Below are 24969 nucleotides of genomic sequence, written 5' to 3' on the forward strand. Positions count from 1 at the left end.
CACAGACATGATAGAAATACTCAAACTAGATACAGAAACAGATGTTTGTGTCCTGCCACTTAGTTGCTGTCAGCTATTCTCAGCAGGGTGGCCTGATGGGAAAGGTCACAGCCAGCGTGTCCTGTACACACTCTGACGTCTTTACTGATTGTACTGAATAATCTCCATCTTAATACTTAAAATGAGGACTGGGCACTATATCAGTATTATAGCAATATCATGATATGGGACTAGATATCGTCTTAGCTTTTGGATATCCTAAATGTTGTTTTTTCCCAGTTTTAAAGGCTGCATTACAGTAAAGGGATGTCATTTTCTGAATTTAGCAGACTGCTCTAGTTCTATTATTTGCCTTTACCATATTAGGCCCCTGGTAAAACAGTGTGTTTTTAGCAGCCTGAGGTGGCTTATGATAATTATTTTCAATGAGACTGAGGCATTTGCACGCTGTGTTTGCATTGCTGAGCGCCTTGTGTTTTTTTGCAGGAGTGCCCTGAATGCCCAGCCTGTTCTCATTCCAAAGTTGTCAAATACTGCCATTTCTGCAGTGATTTTAAGATCCCAATGGCATAAGACACCTCTTGCATCCGTATGATATGCTGCTGGACAGCGTCAAATGGGAATGCAGCCTGGCGGAACCTGTCGTGTCCGCATGACGCGTCTGGGAGGCATTAGGTTGAAACACTACCAGTAATGTCGTAATATAAGGAGCAAAAGAGGGTAGGTGCGTGAACCAACAAACCCCGGAGTCCGGTGCTCGCTCCCTGTCTGAATGTGATGAAGTTTTTTCTACACCTTATCATTTGAAATCGTGCCTAAACCTAATCACCCAAGCTTTTGTTGATGTCCCAGAGTTGGTTGTCATGTGTCTTTGTTGTCTAAACATAACTTCATGCTCTGTTATCCCATTATGTGCTTTTGTTGACATCACGGTAGCACCATCCCAGAACATCAACGGCAGACACAGAGCCTAATATGTAGACGCGGAAGTCCACTGCAAAGTGGCAATTTGTCACGACTTGGGATGAATACCTGTTGGAGTGCCTCAAAGAGGAAAAAGCGCCCAACATCATTGGCATTTTCTCACATTGTCCTATCAGTTGGGGTCAGGGCTTCTGTAGTGGTGATGACAACAAGGTGCAGCTAATATGGTTTGTGTGAAGCTAATGTTATCTCACTTAAATCTTTGCCCCAGCACACAAGCTGCAAGACGTATCTGAACAAATTGTAGCCTTTTACCAACCATCATGAGGCCCAACTGATTGTCAGACTGTCTCTTATTTCTAGGATTCTTATGTACCCACATAGATCTCTGTTTCCCTGTGTCCATTGCCCAAATTCCCTCCACTGGTCCATTTTTAATGCTGGTTTTAAGGTACAGATCTGTGTTTACCTCACAGCAAAAAGCAATTATGCTAATGCAGACTGTTTTCTTTCACATGAGTGAGATATAGATGCATTTTAATGCATTAAAGTAATTCATCAAAATGCATCTATAGCTCACATAATCAGCCAGTAACTTGTTTATAAACCACATAGTTTGGAAGGCTACAATCATGCACTGATGGTCTGGAGGTAGGTACGAGCAGTATATGGGTCACAAAACAAAGCCTTCCCCCTTGAGACCGTGTTTGGAACAGTGTGAAGTTTGAGTCATTTTAATGAACGTCTTCACAATGTTTGTTTTCCTAAATCTCACCTCAGTTACTTTATGTTAAGAATGAAACTTTATGTTAAGGATGTCAGATTGCGGGGAGCTAATATCTTGGATATCATACGACCCCTTGCATAAGGATACGTTGACTAAGGACAGGTGATTTGGTGGCTGCAACTATAAAAGAGAGACGCAGTAAGATGCAAAATGCGCTCTGTTTGATCGGGGCATAGTCAATATTTCCACAATTCTTATGATTATCAAAAATCTCATTGTGTAAGTATTATTTGAAAGCACCAAAAGTTAACCCTACAATATCACCACAATATTGATATCGAGATACTTGTTAAAAAATATCATGATATTTGCTTTTGGCCATATTGCCCAGCCCTACCTATAATCCACTGTTGACATACCTTACTTTTCATTGAGCAAAACTTTATGGGAGGCACCCCTGTTTCAATGTTTTTGCCTGTCTCCTCACAGTTCTGATAAGATCTGGTATCAGTGAGACAGCACCTCCAGCTCCTAACTTATCAGATCTGGGAACACACAACAGAGGGAAGGCAGGGAGGGGCACACTGATTTAATATGCAAATGAGCCTGAGGGCTTCTGTAATTGCTGTTGCTGGATACATGTGAATTGAACAATCACATGTCAACTGTTTGGGTTTGACGACCAGTAAATGATTTCCTGCCGTTCACATGATCTATGTACACCAGCGAGAAACAACTCTAAAAGTCAGCACGCTTCTTTAAGGAAGAAAGAAATATTTAAAAGTTACACCGACAGTTCAGTATGTGAAGGAGATGACAGTGCACCTCCTTTGACAATGTATTATGGCGCAACTTTAAGGCAAAATTGATACTTAGGTCTGCATGGCATTCCCATGTGGATTGTGAAAATAACTAAGGTGCATGTCTACAAATTTCATAAACAGTGGTATCATCCTTCAGCATTTCAATGTTTGATAAATGCACTAACTAGCTTTGTCAAATTTGTGGGTTTTATTATTCAAGCACAACACTGATACTGGACAAAGGCAAAGTCAGTAGAACAGATTAAGCCATGAGACTGAACAGTCAAAGCTAATGGGTTTGATTTGTGAGTATATTTGGTCATTGAGTAAACAGTCTGGAATTGATAGCTTGATTTAAAATGTTATAATATAGCATTTGTATATTCAATCTTATAATTTTGTCGTTTTTTTTTTTTTGTTTTGTTATTTTTTACAAACTTGCTTTTCAAAAATTTAACGATTTATTTTCTCTTCTTTCATAGAGGAATGGCTGACAAAAATCTCCCCTGTAACAGTTTTAGCTTAACAAGCATCAAAGGTAAGATAAGTAAAAAAAGAAAAGAAAAAAGGCATTGTAAAGCTCAAATTTACTATTGGAGGCCCATCTTACATGTGTCTAACACATATGTTCTGAATTTAGGGTTGCACCAATTTCTCGTCTTCCACTGGTATTGACTGTAATCAGTCTGTTGGCAAATAAAATGGCATACACTGATGTTTTTCCTGTTGTATCACATCAATGTTGCCCAAGCTAAAAAGTAGGGCTCTCAACTAAGGTTGTCTCATCGTTCCGAGGACAATATAAAACATGTTTGGAACTAAAAGAGGTCTTCCCACGGGTGCTTTTGGGATAAAAGGATGTAGTAAACTCCCTACTGATGCATCACAGAATGCACAGTATTGTTTCCCTAAAAAATTTACATTGTAAAAACACGAATCCATGTCAGAAACAGCCCCACTAGGAAGGCCAGGCTTTGAAGCAAATTTTCATAGTGGCCCAACAGTGGAATTACAACTCCTGAGTCTGTCATATGATGCTAATGGACCCCAAAAAGACCTTTTCTCATTGACTTACTTTGGGAAAGAGACATCTGTAAAGTAGTGGATACATTATTTTGAGCATCACATATTTTTCCACTATCATGTTTCAATCATCAACATCATTTTATCCCCATTCACTCAACTTCTAGTCCGCTCATGGGCCCAATGATGCGAAAGCAGTAACGAATATCAGGGTAAATTCATACCGTGGAAAGGGAGCTTTTTGGCGTCATTCCACTGAGCAACTTTTATAGGACTCGACGGGGTCCTGCCTCCAATGCTGTATCCAGGTCTCTTCATAACTTAACTTAAACTTAAATAAATACATTTCTTTGAAGGAGAAAATTGTTGATGTTTTCATGTCGAAAATAGTATGAAATAGACACTGGAGAGGAAAGTATATTATATATATAGCAAAAAGGCTTTTAAAGCAGTTATTTTTTTAAAAAAGGATTTCATGTGGAAGGTTATTTTAAACATTCTTTCATTAATTTTCATGATTGAACTGTAGTTCGAAATAATTCAGTTATTTTCTTATAGGGCTGTCAAACAATCAATTTTTAAAATTGAGATTAATCACAGAATTTCCATAATTAATTGCAATTAATGACATTTTAAAAAAGTTAATGGCCCTATTAACAGCCCTATTTATTTTTTTTTTTTTATATAATGGAGATTTGTTGTTTCCCTGGCAACTAAAGGGGAATAAATAACAACAAAGACAAAATATACAACAACAAAAACATCAGTTTTGGCCCAGAATTTCAAAATAGGTGCCTCCCTATTCAGAATGAATCTTTTTTGTTTTTCAAAAATAAAATCCTGGATCGATAGAAGTCATCCCTGATGCTCGCATACAGAATCCTCTTACTCTCTTCGTGGTTTAAATGTAAGTTATCAAAGCAGCATACCATATATATATATATATATATATATATGTGTGTGTGTGTGTGTGTGTGTGTGTGTGTGTTTTTTGTTTTCCATGTATTCCATTCACAGAACCCAAATCACCCAAGCCATATATACTGTCAACAACAACATCATCAATAACATCATCATCATATGAAGAAATGTAACTTGTTCAGGAAATGTGTTTTTGGGGTTTATGATGTGTTAGTATATACTGTAGATTGTTCTTTAAATGTGACCCATTAGTAGAGGTGCTCTTAAATGATTGCTTGAAACATTTCAGTTGTATCAACAGCAGTAGCTCTGTGCTGCCACCAATAAATAAATACATCACACACCCCCGTGGGTACAAGCCTGAACCAGACAATGTGACTACACCTTGGCACTACAATGTTTGACATTATATTCTATAGGAAAACCCTGGACTAAGATGAGACTGCAGAGCTGTTGAAGATGTGGTTAACATGAGGGTCACCAGAGGTAGTAATTCACGCCTCCGTTCATACAAAAGATACCAGTGTCAGTGTCACTCTCTGCTTTGCTGTTTGAAGATGAACTGATGGATCCAAGAAACACAGCCAGACTGTAGCAACATGCTGAGGGGGGGGAGTTTACCCTCCAATAGTTCATGATGCAGCAGGTTCTGATGGAGGACTTGAGGGAGCGAGAGAATCCATTGGGGGTGTGATACAGGGGTTTCTCTCTGCTAAAATGTCTGTCTTTTTCAAAAGCATGGGATTAATGCAGTCTTACAAGAAAGGCAAGCTTATCCATACGGTAGCAGGCGTGGTTTACCCAGAGGAATCCAGAGAGCAGTCAAAAACAGGCCATTTACCTTTACGATCTCACTATGGAACACAGCTTCATGTTTGTTATTCATCACCTGGACACCAAGAGGAGAAAAGAGTAGAGCCCTGTGAGAGAAACGTGTGGGGAGAGGTTTCACAACTCAGTGTCGGGCAAGGACCCAAACAATTTTTTTTTTCATTTACAAAACTGTAACAACAGATTTATGTTTTATTGCTCTACTTTAACATTATGTAAAAAAATCTCACCAATCACGCTGAGGAACATCTAAGGGTAGAAGCGTTACACTATTGCAATGACGTTCAACTTGTTTCTGTAAATGGGAAAGACAGAAAGAAATGTTGAACATCAAACTTCACCTCCTTTGACTGGCTGATATGTGGACGGTGTTGCCACTGTGTAATCTCTCAGGCTCAAATGCTGTCAGGACCACTTCTTGGCTTCATTGTTTTGCATGTGAATTCACGTAAAATAAATGTTCAAGGACAAAATGAAAGGAAAAGTTAAGTTATCTCGAAGTCTGTAAAACAGTCATAATATTATAATTTGAAAGGCAAAAGCCATAATGATGTGTTCATATATATTATGATTTTTTTCTCTATTCGAAGAATATACTTTGTCTTATAAAACAGATCTGAACCTTGATCATAATTGGCTGTCTGAACACATTGTAAAATACTCCACCAACAAACAGTAAAACTGCACCAGTTAGTGACTTTCCCACCAAAATTAACACATGGATGCAGGTTTTTTAAACATGGGAAAAACCACATAAATTAGTCTACAGACTGCTTTCCCACTGCCAGTAAAGCAGAGCTGTGTACACTGATGATTAGTCAAAGATGATTGTGCCTGTGTGTGTGGGTGAGTTGTTTTGGTGTGGCCGTTCAACATCACAGACTAGCCAGAGAACAGGTAAAGAGTAGAAGGCAGCATGGAAAAGCGTCCTTAAAAACTTTATGGTGGTTAAATCTCTTCATATAGCTCTTACTTATTCACTCTCTCTTTTAAACTTAGTGCAGACTCAATTGGATCGATTTGAAGCACTGCTTAGGAAAAGACGAACAGTAATTAGTGGTGGCAATTCATTGCATCTCACAGGTTGGGGAACTGAAATTAGCGTGTTCACACGGGGGATGCATTTCCATCAATGCCAATCAGAGCTCAAGGCATTAAATATCTGTGACTATAATTTTTGTTATAGTGGTTAGTAGGAAAATATACGGTTATAATGTAGGGCTTTATCCGACTCAGATTTATGCCAGTGGAATTGGATAAGGCAGTTCTATATGACTATTTAATGCTTTCCATACAAAGTTTTAAAGTTTGAACGGGCTCAGCTGGACTTCAATGTGACATGGGCATTCATGTCATATAGGATATAAGCTAACTGCGTTAATGATGTCATAAACAAAATGTCTTGCTGACATAAGACATCAATCAAAAGCCTGAGACTGGCTCATATTAAGTTGCTGCACGCTGTACATTCACCACTTCTAAGCAGAGGGTCTCTCCCCTCGCCCCCCCGGTGCTGCATGTCTGTAGCTCCATGTACCAAAGAGTAGTGTGAAAGTCAAGAGCACTCACTCCGCAGCAAAATCTGGGGACCAAACAGTCTCGAAAGTACACTGCACAGGGCAAAAAACAACTGCTCAACTTGAAACAATCACAGTTGACAGTCTCTGACTGAGGACTCAATTCTGTGACTTTCATGGGGCTAGCCCTATTATAGTGAATTTGCAACATAATGAACTTTTCTCTTTCTTTTTCCTAGCCCTTAGAGGTGACCTTCTCTGGCCTCATTTTTTTCAATTAATTTCAATCCAATTTCATTGACAAAGCCAAATATCAGAAATCAAAATTTGCCTTGAAGGATTTTACAGCATATGACATCCCTCTGTCCTTGGACCCTCACAGCAGATTTGCACTGACTGTAAATGCACACCAAAGAGGAAAAAGAAAACAGCTCACTTTTCTGATATTTCAGCATCTAGTGGGGGTGCAGTCGCTTCTGTTCCTGTGAAGGATCCACGTTCTCCAGGATTCTGTTGAAGATCGGCCTCGTTCCTCCGTGATCTGACCTGTTTTCGAGGTAGAAATTCATTTTTTATACCACTGCTCTCAGCTGCAGCTGAAATCAAAACAACTCAGATAAAAAATGTCCGCACAACATCTGGGTAAAGGTGAAAGGCTGTTGCCGGCTGTCATTATCCCGGGGAACAAAGCAGCAATAAAATAGGCCAGTAACGACCAGTCCTATCTCTGGAGTGCCTCAGGGAATGAATAGGCTTAGTGTTAGGCATCAAAGGTCAGCTTACCTTCCAAACAAGCAGGAATACAAGAGCTAGGAGTGGGATGAGCAGTAAGGAGAGGAGGCTTCGCTCCATCACCTCAGTCAGGGTGCGTGGTTCAGGATCTGGGTCAGGAAGAAATAAAAATTAAAGAAAATACCCAATGAGCCAAAATTGCACAGAAAGCCTTCAGTGGCATTCAAGTGTCAAACTACATAATTCAAACATCAGATAAATAATAAACAGAATACATTTTTTGAGTGGAGTGGGACTTAAAAGTTGTATCCAATAACCATGTTCTTGTTATCTACCCATCCTGCCAAATACATGACACCAGACAGACGCAAAAACACTCCAATGAATGATATCTTTCATCAGGCATTTTCCATTTGAGGAGACAAAGTGTTCAGCTGAGCCACTGTTTGAGCAAAAAGGAAACACTTCAGCGCTACTGCTGTGTTATTACAATCAGCTAACAGAATGCTGGATTCTAAAGTTTTCTTAAACATCTTACAGGATTAAAGGAATTCTTCACCAACAAAATGGCAATTTGTATATCAATTAAGCATCCTGTGTTACGTTGAACAAAACTTTGTTTTTATCACATGCCTCTATGGTGAACAAAGAATCCAAAAACTGAGTAAATTCTTGGTGAGTAATTGACATACAAATGATGATTCTGTGGGTGAAGTATTCTTTTAAGTACTTACACGATTATTGTGTAAGTTTCTATACAAAAAAACAATTTACTGAACATTCTTTAGAAAATGTAGCACGTGACAAGAGTCTCGACAAGGCGGGTAAAACAAAGCCAAAGATAAGACATGAAAGAAAAAACGTGATGAGGAATTTGCCCTGCAGAGTGTCATTAATCATGTGACAGCAGCTCCAGGGAAATGGGCTGACTTGCTGTGCAATGTGACAAAATTTTAGCAGACAAAAGCTGCCGCTTTGACACACCAGCTGGGCTGGTTTTGCAACCCCATCATTACCCTGACACTTGTTTTCTCAGAAATACTGAGAATTGCAAACTTACGTGGTTTGCAGCCTGTTGCGCACACTGAGCCTTGACTGCTGGACGGTGGTGATTCTAGGGGAAAAAACACAAAAAAGACGAGTTGGTGAGTTTAGGGGTCACGGGAGGAGACGAGCACAAATTGAGGGGGAGTGAAGAAGGGGGGAAAGGGTAGTGTTAGTGCCAGATGATGAAAACATTTCTTTGTCAGGTGCTAAAAAGTCAACTCAGCGCCGCCTTTTTTTTGCCCACCCTCACACATAGACACACAAAAGATCTAATCCAACCACTCCGGCAAAGAAAAGCCAAACGCTTGGGAAGATTGGAAGATTGCTCTGAAATCAACACGTACACAATCAGGTTTCGGCTCCTTTCTTCCTTTTCACATGCGCTACCTGGGGACACCTTCCCTCAGTGCTGTGAGTCAGCCGTGTCTCAATGGGCGTTCTAAGCACTGAGACCGTTTTGAGTTTTTATCTCACAAAGTTCTTGTTGGAAATAATGGTTCCTGGATTAAAAGCTTCTCAGCCACAAGAGATCTGTCCTAAATAGAACCTGTTCACAGTAGTCCAAAGAGGGCGGCGGGGCATTTACAAGCAAAAGTGAACTAGTGACTGGAATGTTGCTGGTTTGAATCTGGAGACTCAGAAAATGTGTGTGAAGTGTGACCTACATCGTTAACTGTCTACAACGTTTTTCTACAATAAAAGACTTAAAAACAGTAAAAGAGTTGGTTAACCCAAATCATAAAAACAACTACTTTCTCACTTTTCTGGTTGTATCCACATCTGTCATGTGTTTCACCAGAAACAATACTCTGGTGTCTCACGAACCTTGACATAAACAAATTTCATTGGAACTACTTTTTTGTGTATTTTTTTTTTTTTAAAAGACAGATTCCCTAAAAACCAAGGGGTGACCTTGCTTTAAGTAACAGGTGGGTGCAGCCCAGTGACACCATGGGGACAACACTGGTTAGGTACTGTAACCATAGTGTAACCCCAGATTTAGCATGAATAGCCGCAGCTGTCACTATTTCAGTGTTTTTCAGTTCATTAATGCTAACTGTAATGTTTTTGGTCATCTAAAAAGTTGAACTACAAGTCCCTTTGGGGAGTCCAGTAAGTTTATTGTTATCATGGTTTTAATCTTGTTTCTTGCTAGTGCAAATTAGGATCATTACAAGTCAAGCTTTAGCGAAAGTTCAGTCAGAAAGACTATACTTTTGCATGCTTTAGTCTTTAATTTACTTGACATACCATCTGTCACTCATTCCTTGCATGCACTCCTTCAGAATTTCTTCTTCATAAAAACACTTTTTAAAAAAAACACACAAATCATGCATAGAATGTCTTGTTGGTAGCCATTCAGATGATTTAATCTTTCTTCTGACAAGATAACAGGCCAGTTTCATACCAAACCCAACTGAACTGTGAAACTGAAACCCACTGACTCACAGAGTTTGTGGACACTTTATCTTCTCAGCTTTGAGATCATTTCTTTATGTAAAAAAATGCCACAGTTGTATCACAATATGGGGCTCCATCCCATGCTTCTTATCAAACACATGTAGATGCACTTTCCCAAAGAAAATGTATGATTTCTTTGCCTCTCCTGTAATGCATGTAAAGACAAATCCACGTTTAAAGTGAAATCCAAACAGCCTTATCCAGAGGAAGCTGGCCTGACTTTTAGATACCCTGCCAGTCTTGTTATTTCATTGTAGTATCCTGAGCTCATAGCTCAGCGTGCAATCCACTACAGGGATGCTGCAACAAAACCATTTCAAATCACTGGGTTAACGCCTAAGATGTCAGTTTCTGTCACAGCTTTTCTCCACAAGATGCAGAAATCACAGCTGTGTCTTATTTTGACTTTAAACCGTATGTGTGTTTTTGCTTCTGACTCTAAAAGCTTCTTAGCCAATGCTGTCACCCCAGGGAAGAGGCACATCATACACATCCCCTTACTCCAAGAAAACAAAACTTCTCCTCAGTTTACCTCTGATTTGATGAGAATGTCAACGACCAAATATTTATAAATCACAAAGTAAGGCTTTCTATTAAAGTTGGAAGACCAGATAAAAGCAGTGAGATATGCAGAGTAAAGTCTGCCAAACATCATTAAAAATATTTAGGCAGTGAAAATATACTGCAGGTGACTTTGAATAAGGCCATGGACTCCATTCCTCTTATTCTACATGGAGTTAATGATGGTGCCAACAACAAACATGCTATGCTGAGCTGCAGTCACCCACAGCTCTGCACCATAATCTATTTATCCAGAAACAAAGCATCAAGGACCAGTGGAGCTGCAACTAATGGCTATTTTCATGATGTATTATTCTCAAAGGTGGCAAGCTGCTTGCTTTATCTAACCAGCGGTCCAAAAACAGTTTGAAATGGATTTTAAACAGAAAGGAGACAAGAAGACAGAAAAAGCTTTTTCAGCACAAATGTACAGATTTCAGCATTTTTGGGGACATTTAATTGACTGATTTTTTTAAAATATAAAAATTTCTATTGATCATCACTCATTAAAAACATTAAATATTTTGGCTTTCAACCTGTGGCCAAATGGTAGAAACTGTTAGCATCACAGTGCTAATGTTACCTAACCGTTATTAATGGATTTAACAACAAGGTCAAGCTGTTTTGGTGGTGGTGTAAGTTTGTTGTGACCATTTAACGGCTCAATGTTGAATATTAGCTACTGCTTTTGTGTTAGCTGGTTGTAGTCAGGCAGATTAGGAGGAGAACAGCTATGGAGATGGCAGTAATAGAAAGTTTACTGATCCAACAGGGAGTTGGATTGGTCCGAGATCAGACCTGCAGTGCAAAAAGGATCTATACTACTTGGTCCTGGGTTATTTTGGTTTATATCTTTGAGGTATGAACTAACAATAGCCAGCCTTATTTCATATCCAGGTACATACCTAACAATACAAACTTTGTACTTCATTGATGCCACACATTAAATTGTAGGTATTTGTTGTCACTTATGAGCAACACTCTAAGCTGCCGAAATATCAACGCAAGCACATTAACCAGGCCACATATAAGTACCACAAAGAGTAAATATTTACCTTCTAAATATTTTTCTGTTGTTACTGGATGTGGTGTGGTGGGGCAGGGAGGAGGGTCACAATCATCTGAATCTTCTTTATTCTGTGCAGCTATAAGGAAGTCTTTGACAAAGTCAAAGTATCTGGCTGTCTGCCACCTCTCTTCCCTGTAGTGGCACTCAAAGTCATACATGATTGGCTCCTGCAAAGGCAAAACATGAAATTGATAACCAAAAAAAAAAAAAAGCTGTTTATTTCATTGAGTAAATAATGAAAGTTATGGGCAGCTGATTGGATAAATAAACATCCTGTTTGTTAGTCATGCTAGCCTCATGAGGTCATAGTCTATGGTTGCTTCGGAGGGGATCTATTTCCTGTTAGTGTAAGCTGTGCCACATGGATACATCAATAACATGAGTCCCCGAAGCTGTAACATTAGCCAACATAAAGATGTTACATGTACAACACTAGATATTCTGCTGTCTGTTTAAACATTATTCAATCTCTTGCTGCTGTAAAGTACAACAATCTATGGATTCCAGCTCTAAATATTTACACTTCAAACCTATACTTAACAGCAAGAATGGACATTTTTTTTCTGATTTCCAACTGTTTTGGACAAACTCTGTAGGTCTCTGGTACAACCACAATATGAACTTACCACAGAGCCCATGTTGAGCCGCAGTTCTTGGAGCATTTGGATGAATATGCTAATATCTCTTCTGTTGGATGAAATATTTCCAAACTTATGCGCTAAATCTTGTAAACTCTCCTCCAAATAGAAGACGTTCAATTTTACCCAGCACATCCCTCCCTATAGAATAAAAAGAGCAGAAACATGGTATAAAATGAGCAACAGCAAAGTATTGTAACAATCAAGTACACATTACATTAGGCAGCCTGGAACAGACTGTATATCCACCAAAGTCTAATAATCCTAGCAGTCAGATTTTACTTTTACAGTTGCACTTGGCTGATGACACAATATTTACACTGCACAATAGCTCTAAGGTCAGCCAAAGTTTGGCATGAAGGTGGAGCTGAGGAAAAGGTACTAAAAGGTTTCTTGCTCTTTGGAGCACAACTGTGAACACAATTAGTTTGTGTTGATAAAAGTAAAGGTAAGGGCATGTGCTTATTTGCAAATTCAAAGGCTTCTAAATTTCTTAGTTTCAAGGTTTTTTGAAAATCTGGTCATCAGTTTGACCACAATATCTTACCTCTTCTTTTGGAACGTAGTGTACAGGAATTTTGTAATCTTTAGGAATATTTTGTCTCTGTAAAAGGAAAAAAAAACAAACAAGACATATACATTAAATTGTGAACATCTTGCAAATAAGAAAATTCTAAAAATTTGGAATTTGAAAAACTGCAAACAGACGATAACTTAAAGTTAATATACCCAACATATGCTCATACAATGATTTGTATATCTTACAAAAAGTTATGCACAGGGTTTGTACAGTATCCTACTAATTAGCCAACCTACAAGTTAGGTTTGGTTTAGGAGAAGAATCACGGCTGGGCGTCATCACGTTATGTAGTAAAAGTGATGTGGTGACATGACATTATGATATGACGGTACAGACATATGTAACATAAAGTAACTCAACGTTGACTTTTGGGTTACCACAAGACTTTCCAGAACTGGAATTGAGAAATGATCAAAGTCCTGTGTTTATTGGACCCATACACCAGCCTGACCTTATTGTTGCTCTTTATGATTACTTCCTCCTGAGTAATGATTACTGGGTTATATGCCCATATAGTGCATTACTTTTCATAGGCATAAGTGCCAGCAGTAAATGATAACAACCTGATACAGCTGCAAATTAATTTTGTAGCATGTGAACAAATAGTAATGTCATTTGTTGCCAATGCAGTACAAAGACATTGTTGTACTGAGTAAAAGGCATAGCTTGACTATCTTTACATAGTTTGCTTTACACTCTCTTTTTATATATATTTACATATTTGTTTTTTAGTCCTATAATTAGTTGTTTTTCTTACTTTTTGACCTTTGTACATATTAACTTTGTTAATAAAGCAGGTGGCACCAGAAAATAATTAGTTTAGAATATAAAATATGCTTTAAGATACAGAGTTGTTTCAGTGGCAGCAATGATTCTGACCTGTGTATAACTCATTGTATAGTAGTCCAGCAAAAACATGTTACCTATAATTAGACTGGAGCTTTGCTTGAAATGTTTGACTGACAGTTTTGTTCTTACCAAAATAGAGAGTCTAGAGATGTCATCTGTCACTGGGTTGACGTCAAATTTACTTGAATGTACCCCAAGCGTGATGAACAGCAGTAAATGGACACAGACGCGTATCCAAATCTGCAAGTAAAAAGAGACAAACACAAGGCGATCAGACATATCTTCTACATGAAATAAATAATGACAAGAATGACATATCATGTAATTGTTCCATCTAGAGGTCATAATAGACTGGTAACCAGTATACCTACAGGGGGCACTGGTTTCTCTGCACACAGCAATGATGCAGTAATTCACAATAAGAACAGAAAATTGCAGATTTTGCAGGTGATGCATCATGGCAACAGTGATAAGCCTTCCCAAACCACTGGCTACATTTACGGGCTGACATTACTCCGTCAAAGTAGCCCTTTCTGTTATCTAAGTCGGCAATAAACAATAAGACACAATGTTTTTACAGCAGTGGTAAATAACAAATCATGAGCAGAGTCCTGTATACACTGGATCATTGTTTCGGTTGAAGACACACCACATTATTTCTCTTACAGAATCATGTCCCAGCAGTACTGCAAAGAGAAGGCCAGTGAATTATCTGAATTGTCTTGGAGCAACCCTCAGACCAGGTCACATATGTCTTTAATCACTATACAGAGTCTCAAGTCTTTAAAAATCTGACTGGACCTGATGGAAACAATCAGAGATAGAGATTGATAGCATGAGCAACACATGCTCAATGCTCCAACAGATTGCAGATTGGTGCTAGATTCTTGCGAGAGAGGCAACTGAATATGCTGGTTTTCAAATACATGAGTACATTATTGCCACAGGAAAAGAAATGCCATGTTTTGAGCATAGACGCTTCTATAATATTGAAGTCATCCAATGACAGTTTTGAATGTACCAGTTTAGAAATATTCATGGCTGGATTCCACTGGACACAGCTGTGGCATCTCAGCTTCAACTAGGTTCTGCTCTGCCCTCCACTTGGCGTCATATCACACCAGGAGAGATTAAGAAGCAGAGTGTTTTGCCTGCCCGATGTTGCCTGACTTACAGATTTTGTAATTTTTCCATGATTTTGGTGCTTCTGTTAGGTGTGGAGGCTGTATTTTCCATGGCAACATTGTATTGAGACACCAAATATCGATATTTTTATTATATAAATAATCAATATTTCAAATACAAATTCAATTTTCGCTAGCCTACCAGAATAATTTTATCAATTGCTTTTCCAGTCCACTAGATACATTTTGTCACAATAAAAATTACCAAATTGAGATGAACAGACTGAAACTTCATTATCTTTTTTGATAAAATAAATTTTGGCAAAGTTTTCCTTTGGGGACATAATAAGCAGTAAGAAAAATGTAACAAATTGCAATATATGTCATTGCAATTCTCAACATATAACAACATATTTAAAATTAAAAATGTTTTTGTCGGTTTTCATTGTGTCTATTGTTATTTTCTTTTTTGTTGTGTTGTAACCGACAAAGTTAATACTGTTATGTCCAGTAATGAAGGACATGGATCAAAGATTTTTGGCTGTCTTATGTTGTTGAAAATACATTAATCCTCATAATTATTTCATATCTATATTCATGTATGGATTTAAAAACACACAATGTTTATTTTGAAAGTTGACCGGATGCTGCTGTTGCACTTTCTGCCCAGCTTGACTTGCTCTGTGAAACTGCGTTGGGACAGTCATAATTAGGCTAAAAGCATCTTTTTAGCGGAGTACAGTGTAGAGATGCTTCTGGGACACATTGAAATCCATTTGATGGGATCACAAGCATTGTCTCGAGTGACCGTCATCAACTTTGGTGGCCTCGTCACAGTCAGAACATGCCGCAGCCTCAACTGACAGACGCAGGAATCTGGGGATAAGTCCCTTTTTAAAGCAGATATTTTCCCATTTAATGTCATAAAAAAAGCAAAGTGTTACTTATGACATTAACAGTGGCTTTCTGGGTAAGGAGACACCAACAGCAGTTTTCTTGGCCGATTCTGATATCAGATTTTTCTTTTTAAGTCAGACCCGATTTTCTTTCTTTCTGTCTTGTTTCAGACTATAATTGAAAGCATAAACAAACATATTTGGAACTTTTTTTAAAGCCACTGGAGACGTGGAACTACGGTTGACCAGCTAACCAGCTGGTCACCAGTCATTGCCAATCAATCTGAAAATTGGGTGTTTCCAGATACCAACCCATCGACTGGTGCATCATTAATTCTGGGTAACAAAAAGTGCTGACTAATTTTCTGGACACGTTGTAAAGTTTGTTTGGATTAAGTAGCTCTGGTCTCCTGGTTAATATGTTTCTGTTTTTATGGTCAGTGGCAATAAAATGCTGTGCATCGAAAAACCACAAGAGGAAGATGGACTGAGTAAATGAGATAATGAAGGAAAATGCATATCAGATATTTCTAATTTACATTGATTAGCAATACTTTCAGTGCATTAAATGAATGAACTTAATAGTGAAAGAAAAAAATTAAATTCAAGAGACTTTAATCTCAGCTCCTATAAAATGTGATAGTCTTCCACTAGAGAACATACAGTATCTCTTTAAAGTAAACAGAGGCTCCTACAGACGACAGCAGCTGACAGTAACTGATAAACTAGCAGCACTTGCTCTGTTTTAATCAATCAAATCACCATGTTTTCAGACAATCAATGATCTGTCTTCAGCTGCTGCCATGCAGCTGACTCTCAGCCAACCTCTGGAGTGTGAGAAAGGTAGACTTAAAAATAACAGACTGTCATGTTGCAACTGTAGGCGTTGTTGTGACATGCAGGTAACTGATCCAAAACTATCAAATCTCATCAGACATGTTTACATTTAGTGAAGCTGTGAAGCAAATGTTTCTAAACGCTGGACTTCATTTCAGAAACAGAAGTTGTCCTTATCTGGGTGTCAGGATCTGCATGGGCATTGTCTAGTAATATATTTGGATACTGGCTACATTGTGTTCCACCACCAACCTTGCTCAGGGACAGAAAATGACACAAATGAAAGAGACATCTTAGTAAATGCAGTAAATCAATTTGAAAAAAGAAACATGACACTTAAAAAAAAATTATGTTCCATTCTTTTTTGGATGGATGGCAACATTTCATTCCCAACAGCATCGGTGGAATGCTTAAATTAGTGGAACGAGACAAAAACCGACTGGAAAGCGAGTCCTTCTTGCACAGCTTTCCAGAAGCCCTGATTCAGTGCCACAATAATAATAACTAATGCTATGGATTGCTTATTGCTGCATTCACAAGTGGACTCAGACATATTATACCAAATATATGACTATGGTCAAAGTACTTGAGCCCCCCAACAATGTGCCTTCACATGTGCATTTTGTTCAGTCAATTGTGCCTGCCAACAGCAGGAGGAAAGGTCAGAGTCTGATGATGAAGCATTACTGACATTTGTATTATTAATTCTGTTATTTATTTATTCTTATTGACCACATGCCAGCATTTGAGTGCCCTAAATGTTACAGTAAGAACTATGGCCATTCAACCATTCTTGAATGTTTACAAAAGAAAATAAATAATAATAATAACAACAACAACAACGCTGGGATTGTGCCCCTAAAAGTGGGGTAATATAAGCCAAAATATGGTCTTTGCTAAACCATAACCAAGTGGTTATTGTGCCTAAACACGTTAACCAGAGTGTTGGTGAAAAATTAATTAAATTAAATTTTCTAAAATCAGCTTTGTTTGCTCTTCAAATGCTTCGTGAGGAACAAAAAGCATGTTTATCAAGCATAGAGGATACACAAAATGTCTTTGTAGTAAGAAACACAACTTTCAGATGCCTGCAGGAAATGGGGCACTATCCGCTGTTGTAGAAAGTTCTTATCCATTGCTGCCTTTGATTTGTCTCTCTCTTCAGGTATTTTGTCGCCTAATGGAGCTGCACTGGCTTATGGTACATTAACAGCTCATGTAGCTGACCTCCTACCTCTGCTCGGAGCCAATCTGCCTCTATTATGCAATAGGCCTGCAAGTCTCCTCTTAAAAGAGATTAGGGCCAGCCGGAGCCTAACCCAAAAACAATTCAGCAACCTCGAAAGTGAACCTCCCCTTTGGTGAATAAAGCTTTAAAGTGTTTCACAAATGGGACTCAGTGATGGGGATAAAACAATCATAGTGAGCTGAGCCATGTCTATTCCTCAGGCACTTTAAGCAGTGCAGCAGGATTTTGTTATGTAGTTTATTTAACAAGAGTCTGATGACCATGTTCTCTTCTGTGGCAGCTTGTTGCTTATCATTCACAGTTCCATTCATACTTTGGTTGACTACACTTTCCCTGCCAGTTTGGCCATTTAGATCTGCCATTTTCAAAATCACCCACGTTCCTCCTGTTACTATATATTTGTCAAACGTAGCCACAGCAGGAAGAGAATGGAACAATTTAATCCATCAATAGCAGGAGAGGCCGGAGGAAAGGCGGCATGTAAAGCGCAGATGGGATGAAATTCAATTCGGCCAAGCTTCTAACTGCACACCAAAACTAATCGTCTCTCAGTAGCAGTCAGGGACAAAAAGCGAGTGATGCTTTAGCAGAGCTAGAAAAAAACAAATGTGCCGGACATTTTGTAATTCATCAGTTATGCCTCAACCTCTGCATGTCATGAACCACATTTGTACAGGATGCAGCAGATAAAATCACAGACGGCCCAGATACAACTAGAGAACATAAGGTCAGGGATTTTGCAAGTACAGCAGTCATGTTACAAGTTGTTCAGCAGAGCAAAACTTAACCCTGAGACCTTAACTGATTCCACTACTTTAGTTCTCTATTTTAAAAGAATTAAAGGAAAGGATCTGTGTTCTCTCCAAAACAATGTTTGTTAAAGAGACAGCTCAAATCCAATTAAAATACATATCCTTCTTCTTATCTGTGGTGCTATTTATAAATCCAGATAGTTTTGTACTGTTGGCCGCAGAGATGTCCACCTTCTCTCCAATCTAATGGAACTAGATGGCACTCGGCTTGTGGTGCTCACAGCGCCAAAAATTACATTTGAAAAAGTTAACTGCAATTTCTATTTCTAGAAATCATGCCCAGAGTACTCAAGATAATAATAATCCACAGACCTTGTGTGAGCAGTTTCATGTAAGAATCACTATGCAGAGGAAAGTGTGCATCTAGTCATGGACAAGATAAACATTCAGACTTGTGAACTGTTTGTACATTTTCCTCCAATAAGTAACAAGTCAAAATCTGTACATATCCCATTTAATGATGAGCCAGTAATTCATGCATAATAAACGTATTTTTGAATGCTTCGGTCGAGTGATGAATGTGCTGATGGGAGTAAAGCAGGAAGCAGTCCTGAGTGGTCCAGTCAGTACGTTTGAGCTGTGAATGGATCAAGAAACACAGGACTTTCCCACGGAGACAGGTGTTTGGAACTGTGTGAACTTTGAGTCATTTTAAAGTGATCTGTCACAATGCATTTATTTTCCTAAACCTAACCACAGTAACTTTACTTGCCTAAAACAAACCTCAGTTTTTGGCTACTGATTTGTAGGATATCATTGAAGTTTTGTATGTGCATTTTTTGTGTGATTTCCTGCTAACGCTTGTATAGGACATACTGAAACATTAATATCATCCTCCTCGGCTGAGCTGTAAGCTAGCTCTTTGGTGCTACCTGAGCCAGCAGTAGATACATGCTTTTCTTCTGCACTTCAGTTGGCATATATAGAAAAAAAGTAGTTCCTACATAAAACTGCTCTCAACAAGGTTTGAACATTTTCTTGAGTAAGCAGGTCATGATTTCTGGAAAGAGACATTGCTGCTGAGTTTTTCAAATGCATTTTTGGTGCTTTTGAGCATCACAAGCCAAGTGCCATCAAGATTAGTTATATTAAAGAGAAGATAGACAACTCCACAACTGATATCTCCAACATTCCACAACTCAAACCAAAACAATCTAGACTGATCAATAGGTAAGAGACTACAGGTAAGATAATATGCATTTTTGATTTCAGGGGGAAGTGTACCTTTAACTTCCAGATCTGACCAGTCACAAACAATCTCAGCTCACAGACAGTTACTGAGTAAAGTCAATCTCCTGAAACTACTCTTGATATGATAATAGTGGTGCATTTGAACAGTCTGAATGAGGAAAAAACTCGTTGACTTGTCTTTGTGTAGCCGGAGCTGACATGTGGTAACCTGGCAGCCTCTTTAATGTGTCTGAAGGAACTGTGCTACATCAAAATGAGTTATAGAGATCTTGTTACAGATGCATAAATCCTTACAAGGAGAATCAATACATGTGTTTTCCTCATGTGATCTGGCACTCAAACACATATCTGCTAGCTCCAAATTTTGTCAACAGGTCCTTGTTTTAGTCTTTCGGGCAAGGTTTACATTTTAGAAAAGGACTAAAATTCTGCCTTAAGTTTCAGCGAAGCGCCAGAGCTGACTGTTCAGATTTATTTCACAACTTCTTGACACTTTCACTGTATCTGGTTTCAAAGGGTGAGGGTGTCACTCAGTACCGTCTCTGGCACTACCCTATTTCACCGCTATAAAGTTTGTTTGAAAGGTGGTTCAGCAGGCGGTGGCTTCTAATGCCTTCATGTCAAACAAACATTAAACAAATTAAATTTCTGGGCAAGGGAATGCTATCAAAACTAAACCAATGAAAAAGATAAATAAAAAATAACCCTGCCAATTCAGTTTGGACAGAATCCAGTGTAGGAAAGCTCCTGTCATCTTGAAACACTGCCAAAAACCAATGACAAATAGCTGTCACTCAGAAAGCCCGATGTATGTATTGAGCAATGCCACTCCCAAACTAGATTCACTTACAGCGTGTGCATGCTCTGACATCTAAGATGGTTTTCCTACATGACCAGATATTCGTTGTTTTTTTTCCAGTTGTAAGAATTTTTTTTAGCAAAACCATGTGCAAACATAAACAGAAAACCACCCATGTTTTCTTTAACATGTCCTGAGCGCATGTAGAGTGAAGGCAGTAAGGGAGGGGGGATGTTCTGCACAATGTGCTCTCAACATGCTGAGAACAGAGCAGCTATGAGCAACAAGGAGAGCTCACAGTTGCCACTCACTAATAATTCTTTGAATGGTCACCCCTGTGGATTTTTTTTTTTTTTTTTTTGTGAGAGCAAGTAGGGCAAAGTAAACACAACAGTAATCACAGCAGGACGTGATGCATGAGTGATGACAGGGATATCAGCCGACAATCCTGGGGTCTTTATGAGACAGATTCACAGCCCATGAAACATGCCTGCTGAAAGCTACTTATGTTAGATGAACCCTTTGTTCTGATGGCAAGACGGAGGTTAAATTTCAGTGGAGCATGTAGTGCTGAAAATAGATTAAGTTTTTTATGAACAGTCCCTTTGTGGGTGCATAACTGCATGCTCCTCTGCCATGTTTAACTATTGAAGCATGGCAGATAATCTCATTATATGAACTACATCAGTCAAATTTTATTTTATAATTGATTAAAGATTAAAGCTAAAGAAACATCTGATGGCAGGATTCCCAGATTTGGATTGCCAACAGACTATGATTGATTGTTTCTTGCCTTCGAGGCTGATCTGTTTTGCAGGTTTTATGCAGATCACTTAAATTCTTTCCTCTGTTTAAAATGCCACTGCCAGACTCATCACTAATTAAAACAAAATAGTACATAAAACCCAATTTTCAGCTTTACTACACTTACTACTTATGTGTTTTCGAAACTGTTTCAAGTTTCAATTAAAATAAAGCAGTTCTTCAACCCATGCCACAACCTCTGTGGCGTAAAAATAAAACAAATGCAGAACTGTCAAAAACTGCAGTTCCTCTCATATTCACAAGAGGCTGGCTCCGAAACAGAGTCAATGTGCAATTTTAAAATGCCCAACTTCACAGCAGAAATAAAAAAGTTTACAATCATTGTGTAAAACTGTATACTGCTGAATCAGATGTTAAAAGATGAACTGAGAGGTAAAAAATTATAACCTGTTTCCTTGATTTGATTTACAATTTGTTTTACAGTATTAACACAAATTGTTTTTCTATCGTCTCTCTTGTTATTTCAAAGGAGATAGACAGGAAACAGGGTGTTCAAGACTTCTGCTGACTGAGTGCTTTCTTGCATACCTTTGGTTATTGTAGTATTGATCTGTCTAGACTACTCCTGTTGGACTTTGTAAGACTTTCTTCAATTATGTAAAAGTCCATGTTCTTGTGCTCCTGCATGCTGTACCTTCATTGATTGGTTCTGGAGTTTGCTGCTGTTTAATTACTCTTGATGCGCCTGATGATGCTTATTGCAGGTTAAAGGTACAATCAGACTGAGAGAGAAGCAAATTCTACAAGCCATGGGACTGCACACAAAGTCAATACAAAGACACATGATTGTGGAGTATACTCGGGGCAGTGAGAACAAACAAAATGTGCACCAGCCAAAGAAACTCCTACAACGGGAGCAAAACATCTGCATTCATCCCAAAATTAAATCTGTAACAAACATGCACACATACTTTTTGCATTATGTTAATACTTTCAGTGATGTTTACTGACAATTAAATGACAAAATGAATATTTTTGAGGTACATCAACTTTCAAGTGTGAAAATTTAAATAGCCCATATTTTTTATAATTATGTCCTAAAAATTTCATAATTCACTGATCGCTGAATCCAGAGTTTTTTTATTTTGCAACTGCAATTCAGGTGAGCAAGCCTAAAAGCAACTGGTTAGGAGGGCAGGTTTAAAGAAAACAATAGTGTGCTTGCTCTATGGGCCTTTGGATGCTGAAGATCCAAGCTGCAACCTCCAGGGCTAAAAAATAAAGCGTAAAAAAAAATAAATAAATAAAAAATAAATGTGGAATTGCCAAAAATTGCAGTTCATGGAATGGTGAGTCAATTCCCACAGACCCTGATGTTAAAATGCTCAACTTTACAGATGAAATAAACCTGTTTAAAGCCTGGTACAAAAATGTTTTGGTCTCTAATTTTAATATTTATGACAACTGTACAGGTAGTGAATTTTCATATAACTCACCTGTTTACATTTTACCAAGGCCCAAAGTTATTCATTTTTAAGAGCGAGACTGCTTAAGTGAGGCATCGCTGAGAGTCAGATTCACCCTTCACTCCTCCATAGCTCCACAGTCTCGCTCAAATATAGTAAACTAAACCTTCATCAAGGAAAGCAAACCAACATCATGCACCCTAACAGCTTCGATACAAACTGCAATGGAAATTTGACATGCAAGAGGCTACTTACTAGGCATGCAGTTGCTGTTATGTCCATTGTATGCAACCTTGTAGCTGTCAGCCATTAGGTTTGCTTATCATGAATCCATTCATTAGTAGTTTGTGCAAAATATTCAAATAAACTCAATTAAGTGCAGCTTATAATGGATAGCTTCAACAGCTCTTTAGGGTGGTGTCTTAGTTAATACTTTATGTAGAAAGCAATATTTATAGGGAAATATTTAGTGCCACCATGCATGGGATAAAAAAGAGCTCTGTTTTCAACATATGTATTACTGTATTCAAATTATTTTCCACCATTTTGCTAAGACTAAACCTGGTCATGACAGAGTTCTGGGTCTGTCCAATTATTAGTTACCACGGTATTACAGTATACTAGGATATTTAGAAATGTGAAGATATGTTTTTCAATACCATCATAAATACAGGTGCACCTCTTTCAATTAAACTCATTGTATTTAGTACACAGCACGCACCACCAGAGCTCAGACTCTGGTCTCCACTAGTGGAACAGGCAGCTGAGCTAAAAGACACTGCGACAGCTAGTGATGGAGGGAGAAGTTACAGGACTGTAAACAGCCAGCAGCAGAGAGAGACCATGTGGAATAATGGCATGTGACTTTAAATCTAACTTGATAAATTAAGGACTTATTTCGACCAAACTGGAGTTACTGATTGTTGGAATAGTGGACTTGCTAACTAGATTACTAGCAAGAGTAACCAGGGTGGTTTGGGTTGGTAGGTAATTTACTTTCATGTATTGTATCTTCCTTAGTTCTTGCAGTGTATTAAAATATCAGTGCTGATTTTCTCACACATAAAATGTAGCTTGTAAAGTTAAGACTTTTATTGCTGTAATAAATGCATTTCTTATGGTGAAACCATGTCCACACCATGCTTACAGCATTATTGTAACATTCTGTCATGCAAAACCAAGATTCAAAATGCAACAATTCCTATCTTATCATAAGCAATCTTGTTTCAACAAGGAAACAGACGGAAAACATGTCAGTGAAATGATACCCTTGTAAAAACAAACACATCTTGCTTCTACAAGTTTCAAAAAATGCTCATGGACTCCAAACACAAAGCTTGGGCCAAACACATCAATAAACAACAAGGCTTCAGTGAGAAAAGCAACATGACTTCAACTCACTCATTTAAATGTTTCACTGACACTTTCTGAGTGACCTTAAGAGGCTGAAGTCACAGCTGCACTGATAGGCAATGCAAATATTTTCCAAGCTGAAATGGTCCCCATTTCTATCTGGAACAATGGGGAAAAATCACTTTTATTTGTACAGCAGCAGGCCCAGCTGGTATCAAACCTAAAGAGTTGGAAAGGGAGGTACAACCTTCCAAACTGAAGCCCTCTTGTCCATCATTGTGAGGTGCATTACAGCTCTTGAGGCTAACTCACCCTCATCATATTGGCGCAGAGGATGATTACCCCTCTCTCATTTTCCACCACCGCTTTGAACCTTTCCAGACTGCCAGCCTTGTGCCCCTCTTAACCACATAATCTCATAAAAGCCGAACACAGGGCCTTGCATGACATAAGTCGACCATAACAACATGCAGCCTGTTTTGCCGGAGAGATGGATATCTTATCCTAATCTTATGCTTAGATCACTGCTTTGAATTTTGCAGTGCAATATTACAATGTTTCATAACGAGGATTACAGCAGGGCAGATGACAAAGGCTGTGCAAAGATAATATCAAGCCGCTGTTTTTGTCCAGATGTTCTAGAGCTGATCTCTGCTAAGGTTAACAAGGGTTTTAATGTAATGCTTCATTCTAGGGTTTGTTTAAGCCCCTTTAATGTGTTTTTTTTTTTTTTGGGTTGTCCGAAACAAAATGATCAAAACATGACTTTACATTGAATATTGGGAGATAAAACT

The 24969-nt window shown here is 38.4% G+C and overlaps 1 protein-coding gene across 2 annotated transcripts in view; it reads right to left on the reverse strand.

Annotated features, from left to right (window-relative positions):
* Positions 1 to 4438: 4438 nt before the first annotated feature.
* Positions 4439 to 24969, reverse strand: part of kitlga (kit ligand a) — a 34624-nt gene continuing 14093 nt past the window's right edge. The window contains exons 2-10 of one of the 2 annotated variants that reach the window (XM_042496333.1): positions 13813 to 13923; positions 12802 to 12858; positions 12243 to 12395; positions 11603 to 11783; positions 8539 to 8592; positions 7530 to 7627; positions 7183 to 7292; positions 5460 to 5524; positions 4439 to 5287 (exon numbers count right to left, since the gene is read on the reverse strand). In XM_042496333.1, the coding sequence (XP_042352267.1) occupies positions 5494 to 5524; positions 7183 to 7292; positions 7530 to 7627; positions 8539 to 8592; positions 11603 to 11783; positions 12243 to 12395; positions 12802 to 12858; positions 13813 to 13923 (795 nt within the window). In that variant the 3' untranslated portion in view covers positions 4439 to 5287; positions 5460 to 5493. Of the gene's footprint in view, positions 5319 to 5459; positions 5525 to 7182; positions 7293 to 7529; positions 7628 to 8538; positions 8593 to 11602; positions 11784 to 12242; positions 12396 to 12801; positions 12859 to 13812; positions 13924 to 24969 lie in introns of both variants that reach the window. The other variant, XM_042496332.1, reaches the window with a different exon arrangement.

This window comes from Plectropomus leopardus, chromosome 11, assembly GCF_008729295.1.
Source record: "Plectropomus leopardus isolate mb chromosome 11, YSFRI_Pleo_2.0, whole genome shotgun sequence".
In the NCBI taxonomy this organism is placed as follows: domain Eukaryota; kingdom Metazoa; phylum Chordata; class Actinopteri; order Perciformes; family Serranidae; genus Plectropomus; species Plectropomus leopardus.